Source organism: Carassius gibelio, chromosome B22 (genome assembly GCF_023724105.1).
Source record: "Carassius gibelio isolate Cgi1373 ecotype wild population from Czech Republic chromosome B22, carGib1.2-hapl.c, whole genome shotgun sequence".
NCBI classification, from domain to species: domain Eukaryota; kingdom Metazoa; phylum Chordata; class Actinopteri; order Cypriniformes; family Cyprinidae; genus Carassius; species Carassius gibelio.
Genome location: NC_068417.1, coordinates 38,472,928 through 38,483,502, shown reverse-complemented (window position 1 = coordinate 38,483,502; position 10,575 = coordinate 38,472,928). Strand labels below are relative to the sequence as shown.

Here is a 10,575-nt window from a genome sequence, read left to right as displayed (position 1 = left end):
AACAGACAGCGACAGAACATAAAACACATAATAAAAGAATAAAAAATACAAATAAGTAGATAGTGAATGACAATATACAAATGACAATTGTAGGCAGGTATATTACAAAATGAAGTTATGTATGTACATATATATTGTGTGCAAAATTTAAGTGTATACTAAGTATGTGTGTTAGATAAATAAAGTGTGTGTGTATATAAATATAAAGTGTAGTGTGTTCGCCGTTATTATCAGCTGTTCATAAGATGGATTGCCTGAGGGAAGAAACTGGTCCTGTGTCTGGTCGTTCTAGTGCTCAGTGCTCTGTAGCGTCGACCAGATGGCAACAGTTCAAAGAGGGAGTGTGCTGGATGTGAAGGGTCCAGAGTGATTTTGACAGCCCTTTTTCTCACTCTGGATAAGTACAGTTCTTGAATAGATGGGAGAGTTGAACCGATGATTCGCTCAGCAGTCCGGACTACTCTCTGTAGTCTTCTGAGGTCAGATCTAGAAGCTGAGCTGAACCAGACAGTTACTGAAGTGCAGAGGATGGATTCAATGATGGTGGAGTAGAACTGTTTCAGCAGCTCCTGTGGCAGGTTAAACTTCCTCAGCTGGCGGAGGAAGTACAACCTTTGCTGGGCCTTTTTCACAATGGAGTCAATGTGAATGTCCCACTTCAGGTCCTGAGAGATGGTGGTTCCCAGGAACCTGAATGACTCCACTGCAGTCACAGTGCTGTTCATGATGGTGAGTGGGGGGAGTGCAGAGGGGTCTCTCCTGAAGTCCACGATCATCTCCACTGTTTTGAGCGTGTTAAGCTCCAGGTTGTTGAGACTGCACCAGACAGCCAGCTCTTTTACCTCCTGTCTGTAAGCAGACTCGTCACCGTCCTGAATGAGGCCGATGAGTGTGGTGTCGTCTGCAAACTTCAGGAGCTTGACAGAGGGGTCCTTAGACGTGCAATCGTTGGTGTACAGGGAGAAGAGCAGTGGGGAGAGAACGCAGCCCTGGGGAGCTCCGGTGCTGATTGTACGGGTGCTGGATGTGTATTTTCCCAGCCTCACTAGCTGCTGCCTGTCTGTCAGGAAGCTGTTAATCCACTGACAGACGGAGGTGGGCACGGAGAGCTGATTTAGTTTGGGCAGGAGGAGGTTTGGGATGATCGTGTTGAAGGCCGAGCTGAAGTCCACAAACAGGATCCTCACATAAGTCCCCGGTCTGTCTAGGTGTTGCAGAACATAATGCAGTCCAATGTTTACTGCATCGTCCACAGACCGGTTTGCTCTGTAGGCAAACTGAAGAGGATCCAGCAAGGGCCCAGTGATGTCCTTCAGGTGGGCCAGCACCAGTTTTTCAAATGACTTCATGACTACAGACGTTAGAGCCACAGGCCTGTAGTCATTTAGTCCTGTAATTTTGGGTTTCTTAGGGATGGGGATGATGGTGGAACGTTTGAGGCATGAAGGGACTTCGCACAGCTCCAGCGATCTGTTGAAGATCTGTGTGAAGATGGGGGCCAGCTGGTCAGCACAGGATTTCAGACAGGCTGGTGTAACACAATCTGGGCCTGGTGCTTTTTTCCTTTTCTGCTTCCGGAAGACCTGGCGCACCGCATCCTCGCTGATCTGAATTGCAGGTGCCCCACCTGAGAGGGGGGATGCAGGAGGTGTGAATGGTGAGAGTGCTTGATTGGAGAGGTGTTCAGGATGGGTTGCAGGAGCTGTTAATGGTGTGAACGGTAGTTTGGAGAGGCATTCAGGGCTGGTTGCAGGAGTTGTGAAGGGTGTGAATGGTTTTGTGGGGAGGCGTTCAGGGCAGGTGATGGGTGTTCTTTCAAACCTGCAGTAAAACTCGTTCAGATCGTCTGCCAGTTGTTGATTCTCTACAGTGCTGGGGGGTGGTGTCTTGTAATTGGTGATCTTCTTTAGACTTTTCCACACTGATGCGGAGTCGTTGGAAGTGAACTGAGTCCTTATTTTTTTTCAGAATAATTCCTCTTTGCCACTTTGATCTCCTTTTCCAATGTGTATTTAGCCTGTTTATACAAGACATTGTCCCCCTTCACGTAAGGGGCTTCTAAAGTAAGGAGTCGACTCTGAATCGCTGAAACGAGTCGTTATAGATTTCAAATCTTTTGCCCATCTCTATGTACGTCACTAGGAGCACTTTGCATAATAATCTCCGCCTACCGTCTTGAGAGAAACGGAACTCTGAGCTGCCCCACCCCCCACACACAGACGCTCTGGTTGGTGTGATAGCATCATGTCGAGGAGACAGTGTGTTTTTAATTGTAAAGGCAAGTTTGTTTTATTTTCACTGCCAAAGAATGAAGATCAGAAGAACCAATGGCTAAAATTCATTTTTACCACCATACAAGAGCAGTACAACAAATCCTTGTTGTGTTCACAACATTTCACTGATGACCGCTTTTCTAATCTCGGTGAGTACAAGGCGGGATTTTCAAAGCGTTTGGCCATAAACGCGAAGTATGATTATGAAGTTATGTGTCTGTTTTCTCCCGAACGTCTTATCAGTATGTGTGCTGTCTGCAGCCTTTCTCTGCGCTGATCGTCATGTACAAACATGTCATTAAAATGAAGTGTAACTCCATGAATACTCAACGAAGAGACATGAGAGAGATATCTATAGAAAGATTGACATGTCTACTTTGAAACTAAACAAGTGCTGCCGAAAACAGATATACTGTGATAAAGTAATCCATATGAAAACAACGCGATGTCTGTTTTTCATGTCTCCCTTCGTGACCACGCCCCCGTCCTGAATGCGCTATTGAGATTCAAACTGAAGCGCGCGGTTTGAATACACCCACACAGAAGAAAAAGCAGCGAGACTGTTCAAGTTTTTTATTTTACTGTTTGCTTCGCGATGAGAGGAATAAGACATAATTCACCCCAAACAGATGCTAACGCATAGTTTACCGTAGAGGTGTGTGCGGAACAACCAATCAAACCTGACTATGTTAGTTGACCAATCAGAACACAGTATGCTACCAAAAGGTGGGGTTTAAGGAAACTGAATCTTTTGAACAGCTTTGCGCGAACCGTTTGGGGATCTCTGAGAATTGAGGTAATTTTAAAATGATATTTTGACAAAATGACAATGTTTTTTAACCTTGGATGGATTTAAACCTAATGTAGAGGACTTAAAAACAGTGATAGGAAGCTTAGAATTTTCATCTTACTGGCTCTTTAAGGATAATGCAGTCCCAATGAAAAAGGGTCACGATCGTGTGTTGGAACCGCAGGCGGTGAGTAAAACTGCTTCAAATATCTCTGTGTTGTTACCTTAGCTATCGGCGCGTAAGCAAATCAAGTAAATAACATGCGATGTTGTCATCAAACTGCACTTTCCACATGTACACCTTAAAAAAAAAAAGAAAAAAAAAAGATGACATAAAGTGGAACTTAGTCATTTTCCAAAACCGCAAAACAAATAAATACAGTTTCAATACATACTACATAGAGACATCCTGCTGTAGTCGTTGCTGCTGCTACTCTTGTTAAATTTCAGCCTCTGGATCTGATTCTGGATCATAAATATATATGGCTGAATCTGACTGTTAGCCATGGTTTGTTTTGGATGATGTTTTTTCCTCACGGTAATGTCACAGCTTCCAAACGCTCTCAACGCAAAAGCCTACTCGCGCTCGTGAATCTTTAGCTCCGCCCACACGTCATGCCTCCAGGCGCTCGTGTTTTTCCGGGAAAAAACTGTACAGCATTTCACCCCCACATCCTTTAAATAATCAAATATGCCTTTTTTTTCTTTTTTTTTTTTTTGTTAAAGATGTAACAGGAGATCTTGGAAAATGCTAACATTAGCCTGATAGCACTCAAAGCGAACGTCCCACCATCCCTGCCATCCACAGCCACACCCCTGAACACATTTGTGCTCACAGACCAGAATACCAGAGACAACATTAATACAATAGGCTATATCAGCAGTTCCCAAGTCCAGTCCATGTTCCAAAGTGAAGTAAACCCCTGTTCAGGGAGTAGGAAGCAGTGAACACATTGTAGGGATCATATAGATTGGAAAACATTATATGTTGATGCCTATGCAACACATTAGTTTTATAAGAATCTTAAAGATTCTTCCCTTGAAACCCCCCAATCTAATTTCATATCCAAGACACCATACTAGAGACAAAGAGTTGTAAAACTTCCCTCCAAAAGGTACCATTCCTCATTGGCTCACTCAAATCCTGAGGGTGTGACATCATCACCCTATATAGAACACTGATCAGGATGGTTCTTTTAGATTCAGGAATTCCAGGAGAAGATGCTGAGCTAAGGGCCTTAACTTGTGCTAGGCTTTAGGCCTTGACTATTCATTCATCAAGATCCTTTGATTCGAATTGGTCTCGTCAATTCACTTTAGAATAGGTAACACATGTTAACTATTAACTACGGCATTTCCCTCAATAAATTCTTAATTTGCTGCTTATTAATTGTTATAAATCATAATTTGTGACTGCAGTTGTATCTGATCTAATGTGCATTATTATTCTTTAGCTTGGGTTAAACAAATTAATTTGACTTAGTTGGAACTGCAACTATGCTAATTATGTCTCTATTTGTTTTTCTGTTTTGCCACAGGATTTACATAACAAATAAACTTGAATTGAATTCATTGAATTTCATTGAAGAGCAGAGGGTAGAGCACTAAATTTTGCTCCCACTCTAGAATTAATAAATAAGTATAATTGTAACTGGAATTTACCACATATTCAGTATCTGGGCATATATTTATCAAAAAACTTGTCCTCTTTGTGCATCCTAAATTATAATGTATAAAACCAGAAAATGTATAGATATAAAAAAGTACTTCAGAAAAGTAACCACACCCCCCACCCCGTGCCCCCGCCCAACAGAGGTTAATGTAAAATGAAAGGAGATCACACATTTTCACTTGCAAGGTATTTATTAGCATTACAATACATTACATTGCATACTGTACATGACAACAGCTGTAATGCTTTCAATTATACTGTCAAGAAACAATTAAATATACCTTATCAGAGCTCAACATTTTCTTCTGAAAAAAATTAAAATGTTATTAATCTTCATTGATATTTTTCTGGATCCAGGAGAGAATGTCCTTATCAATATGATTGGAAAGAGATCCATCTGGATTGATGGGAATAGTGAAGGGGAGAGGAATACCCATTCTTGACAGTGTCATCTAGAACAGCAGGAAAAAAAATTATTTAGTTGTATTTCCTGTTTATATCATTATGAGATAATAATTTAAAAAGGAAATATTTCACCTCTGGAATCCTGGCAATGACATTCAAGGACCTCTGAGTTGGCAAGGCTGCAGTAAGTTCAATCTCTTTCTCACTGTTCATTACTCTTTCAAGTCTGAATCCCGCCTGGAAAGCCGCCATAGGGATGTGTTTGGACATTCTAATTGTGACAGGATACAAAAATAAGAGTAGAGAATTAAACCAGTGCCATTTTCTACACAACACATTTGTTGTTCTGTGCCGATGAACATTACTTTTTAGCGTAGCTGGTGACAGTAATCGGCAGCCTCTCCCATTCCAGCTCTAAACGTGCAGCAGGGAATTCACCCAGTACACCAGCCTCCGCTTTAGCAGTGACTGCATACTGCTGGCACTCTGGACCCCAAGCAAGCTTGGCCTGAAATGTTATGCTTAATTATGCTTAAACCTGAGAAAAATGTATTCACTACAATTTTTTTTATCACACTTCAACACTTACAGTCACTTTGTGCTTGCTCAGCACAGCACCATCAACACAGATCTTCAGGTTGTCATTTTCAGCGATGGAAGAAACAACAATTTGCACTCTTGCAGTTGGTTTGTCAAAGTAAGCAGCAAGTTGGTAGCCCAGCAGTTTGTGGTCAGCTCTCACAGCACGGGCAATGACAGCAAAAACAGGTGAACCTGAATTTCCGAGGAACTTAGTCTGAAAGCATACACCATACAAATATTAAGTATCATATTATATTAATTAAAGTTTTGTGTTATTATGACAAAACAAATGAAATTAATTGATTCACCTGTTTCTGGATACGCTCAAAGCTAGATCCAGAACTTCCACTGCTAACTTTCTTTGATGCACCATGGGGTGCCAAATACTGCAAGAAAAATAAGGTAATAAACATGATAAGTGTTGGATCTAAAGAAACTATATTGTTGACAAAAATATTTTCAGTAGTTACCCTATCCTTGTGGAATTTCCTGAAAGGCTCCATGATAGTGAAAGTCTGAAAATAAATAAAGTATTCAGTGCAAATGAATATACAGATTAATGGGATTTAAGCAACACATGACATTCCTTTTCCTCACCTTGGTCATGCGAGACCTGGACTCTGAGGAGCTTGAACTGCTGCTGCTGCTGCTGCTTCTGCTGCTGCTTCTGCTGCTGCTGCTGCTGCTACTCCTACTGCTGCTGCTGCGGCTGCTGCTGCTGCTTTCAGAAGAGTTCCTGTTTTTATCTTCAGTGTCCAGGATGTCCTTCAGTTTCAACAGGAAAGCCTTTCCTTCTGCAGTCTCCTCATCAATGAGACTGATTTGCTTAAGGAGCCTCTCGGCAGCTCTAGGACCAACTTGGACTTCAAGCTCCAGTCTTTCAACAGCAGGACCTTCCGCTATAGCCAAAACAATAATCCTTAATTATACAATTATATAATAGTTTAATGAATGTAATAATTTCTTTAAGTATACCTCTTGCCACTGTAGCACGGGCTGAGTGTTGTCCAATTATGTAGAACAGAGGAGTATTTCTGAAGAAAGCAGCATTGTGAGAGTGCACCTCAACGCATCCCTTGATTTCAATGTATGGGACAGCAAGACAGAGAGTCTTGTCATATGGAGCAGGAGCTCTCATAGGAGCCTCATTTGAATTCTCAGATGACTGGAAAGAAAAATCAAGTATTATAATGAGTCTAACAACGTGAAGCAAATTAATGCTTAGCATACTAACACATACACAGTAAGTTGTGTGAGTGTTCAAAGTTTACCATGTATTCAGCAGATGTCTGGGAATTCTGCACAGCCAACTCAGATACTAAAGGAACAATCCTCTCAGCAGAAGGCTCTTCAATGTTTCTGACCACAGCATGAGTCTCTAAGCTGTCAGAACAAGAAGTAGGTAACTTGCATTTCACAAGAAACAATATGAATTAATAAATGATGCAAAATATTTGCTTCACTAGCATAACTAAGATTTCATTACCTCAGATCAGCGATGTGTTCAGGAACCTCAACAGGCAGAGCCTCCACCTTGTAGTAGCCCTTGAGAATGTCTGCTCTTGCAGCTATTTTTCCAGGAGCAATTGTACGGATTTTTCCTCTCGCCATAACAGCAGCTTGGATCAAGGCAGTGTTCACTCCCATCACAGCAAAGGTCTGGAGAGCAATACTGAAAGAATAAAGGAGATTGTTTGTAAAGGGATTGTTATGTGCATTATATCTCATGTCTATGAATGTAGCTGTAAAAGTGTACCTTGGTCTAGCTTCAGCTTGGAGTTGAATATCAGTCTTTTTCAGCTGCTCAAGAGTCATAGTCTCAATCTCCTCAGGGAGAGGAGGTGTAATGGTGGCCTTAACTAAAAGGATGAACGGAACAACATCAAAAGTGGCGACCCCCTCATATCAGAAGAAAAAGAAAACAGTTACCATATATAAAAAACATACCATTGACACTTGCAGCAGCAACGGCAGCAGTGTACAAACTAAACTCCATGGGCAAACCAACTGCTGTTGGCAAGATACGACGCACTTCAGCTGCAAGCAGAGGTTTGGCATACTGCAAGGCAATTCCTTCCTGCAAAGCTTTAAGAGAAGCCTTCAACATTTCACGTTGTTTGGGTCCAGTCACAATCTGGGGAATGTGTTATTGAGAAACTTTCTAATTATGATAATTATTTGTGAGACAGATTTTAAAACGAAATAGTAATGAAAGAGAAGAGATAAACTACAACACAATACCGGTATAGCTTCTTCAATGATGGTCTTGTCAATCTTGACAAAAGCCACTTCTTGTCCAAGTAATTTAATGTAGGCTGAAGCCAATGGCTGATTGTTTGGTAAATCCTTCCAGTTTGTGAGCTTAAGGGGTAAAATATAAATCATAAACATTTTGCCTATGTCATGTTTGTAATATTACTTATAAGTGTAAAGTTATACAGTGAAAACATACTGCTCTCAGGGTGCGCTTAATCTTTGTGATACGGTCAACACTTTCATCAGCTGCAGGAGATTTCAGAAGAGCCTCCTGGATTCCTTCAGTTCTCACACCAATCTGTTTGAGGGCAAGTGAACTGAGTAAAGGCCAAAATCCTTTTTAAATCAATATAATAAAATAAAAAAGGTTTGCCCACCTCAAGAACATCAGCAGCAGCTCCAGCCAGATAAGCACGTGCTTTAGCTACAACAGCTCTGGGCAGGATGGTTGCAGCATCATTGATCATGTAGGCACTCCCAGCAGCTCCAACCATAAGTGAAGCTGCACAGAGACATAGGTAAGAATATTATTAATGCAGATTTTTGTACATTTTAATAAACAGCCAACACATCATTTGTTAGCTTTCTTGAAAATTTAGCAAAACTTACTATGATAGAAGTCCAGCTGAAGGGCTCTGCTGAAACGGTAGCTAAGTCTTTCTAGCTTGCGGCTCATGAGCTTGATGGCAACATTAGCTGCACCAGCACTGAAATAGACAACCATTATTATAACGCTCACTTGAAATGATATATGAAATTTATGAAAAAATTTCTTACACAGCTGCCATATCAGGAGCAGTGATTCTGGTCAAGGACTTGATGTGGGAATAAGCAAAGCTCAAAACATGCATGTTGGTTTCAGTCTTCAGAGCACCAGCAAGACTGGAGACAAGAGCCACTGATGGCTTGGCCTCAAAGAACACAATACAAGCAACCATCCGCACTTCTGGGTGGAGAGCTCTATCCAACACAAGCTGCAGGGCAACTGGCTGAACCTGTGGCAAGAAACAAGGTCAGTTTATTATTGGGAGAAAATGGGCCATTTTACAATAATTCATTCCTACAATGACTGACACTTGCCAGTTTGGGTTCTTTCTTGGCAATGTTCCTCAGGGCCAAGATGGCATCAACCTGGACTCTAAGGGGCAGAGATGTAGCTGCAGTTCTCAGTCCTGGCAGGAGCTTCATGATGGGTTTAAGACTAGCAGGGTGACCAGCATTGCCCAGAACTTTAAGAGCCAATGTGATTTCAGGAACGTCATTTTTAGAAGTTGCCTCTGCAGCAATATCATGAATGGGCTGAGGAGATTGATTAGAAAATTAGAATTAAAAAATCTGAACAAGTACATTACTGGTAGAAATGTAAGACTTGAATTGTTTACCCTGAGGTGCTCAGCAGAACAAGTGGGAACTGCAACACAGTGCCTGGCAATCATGGAACCATATCCAAGCATTACAACTTCACGGAGAGCTGGGATTGTGGAGATTTTCTCATGCGTAGCCAAACTCTAGTCAGCAAGATAAAGAAATTATTAATTTGAATTCAGGAAAGATTTGAAGAACGACATTTTGAGTATAATCAGATTTACTCACAGCTGTCATTTGAATCGTGTCCAAATCAGCAGTGACCATTTGCAGAGCAACCACAAGAGCCTGAATGAACTCTGGAAGGGTAAGTTCACCAGCCAAGAACTTCTCCTTGATGAATTTTACAATGACTGGTGTGCCAACAGAAGGAAGAGCATCCAGGAGCCAACGCCTAACAGAGTCATTGTTTAAAATATATTCATAATTTAAATTAAATTAATTTTGCTGACAAACTGTACCTGTAAGCTGGTTTGTCCTTGAACTGAGCCCAGATAGCCTCAATGTTCTCCAGGGTGGAAACACGCAGGAGCTGGATGAGCTGAACAAACTTGAGTGGAGCGTCTTCATGGACCATGTCCACATTGTTTGCAACAAGGTGCTTAAGGACCTCGATGATCTAGAAGAGAGTTAGAGCTAGTTTCAGTTGATATGTTCAGTGTGGTTCAAAGGGTTTGACTCTGAGATCGTTAAAGTATTACCTGGACTGGAGCATCACTGATCTTCATTAGATGAATGGGGGTCTGAAGAATCTCAGTTGCAAACTCATATTGCAGGGATCCACGCGCCAAGTAATCAGCTTTGATTGGAGCAACAAGGGTCTTCTCAATCTCAACAAAAGCCAAGGTTTGTCTGAAAAATTAAAAAAAAAAAAGTAATAATATGTGTAGGGTATATTGTTAGTTCATATTTCTCACAGAGGATCAGTCATACTTTGCTTCCATCTGGGCAGCACCATGGATCTCATTGAAGGGTGAAAACTGATGCACTTCCTCAACTGTTGCTTCAGCGATTAGTACACCAGCGGACGCTGGTTTCATGATGTAATTATAAGTTGCAGTTTCAATCAGACTCTTGATTCTCTGTTGAGAGAAAGGTGTGTGATCAATTTAACAATTAAAAAATTATATTGTTGAGGAAATATTTCATGTTTTTCCAATCTTGGTCATTACCTCTGTGCATTCATGACACCTCTCAGTGTATGCCAAACCAACATCCTTCATGATTCTCTC

At 41.3% G+C, this 10,575-nt stretch overlaps 1 protein-coding gene across 1 annotated transcript; it reads right to left on the bottom strand.

Annotated features, from left to right (window-relative positions):
- Positions 1–4,907: 4,907 nt before the first annotated feature.
- Positions 4,908–10,569, bottom strand: LOC127987418 (vitellogenin-like). The gene is made up of 24 exons (XM_052589735.1): positions 10,516–10,569; positions 10,277–10,425; positions 10,045–10,195; positions 9,805–9,962; positions 9,572–9,737; positions 9,361–9,486; positions 9,059–9,277; positions 8,756–8,973; positions 8,588–8,685; positions 8,356–8,480; positions 8,175–8,276; positions 7,964–8,083; positions 7,670–7,856; positions 7,479–7,581; positions 7,209–7,394; positions 6,994–7,105; positions 6,698–6,887; positions 6,320–6,621; positions 6,193–6,237; positions 6,031–6,108; positions 5,730–5,936; positions 5,506–5,648; positions 5,273–5,411; positions 4,908–5,187 (listed from the first exon to the last, which is right to left on the bottom strand). Exons 1-24 carry the CDS (start codon positions 10,564–10,566, stop codon positions 5,062–5,064), a joined length of 3,501 nt encoding a protein of 1,166 aa, XP_052445695.1. The 5' UTR covers positions 10,567–10,569; the 3' UTR covers positions 4,908–5,061.
- Positions 10,570–10,575: the final 6 nt, after the last annotated feature.

Excerpts from the sequence above, each read along its gene's own strand:
- LOC127987418 (XM_052589735.1), bottom strand. The coding sequence starts at position 10,566 with ATGAAGGATGTTGGTTTGGCATACACTGAGAGGTGTCATGAATGCACA. Across the intron at positions 8,686-8,755 it reads GCTCCTGATATGGCAGCTGT|TGCTGGTGCAGCTAATGTTG; the intron begins GTAAGAAATTTT and ends TGTCTATTTCAG. Across the intron at positions 5,649-5,729 it reads TGAGCAAGCACAAAGTGACT|GCCAAGCTTGCTTGGGGTCC; the intron begins GTAAGTGTTGAA and ends ATAACATTTCAG.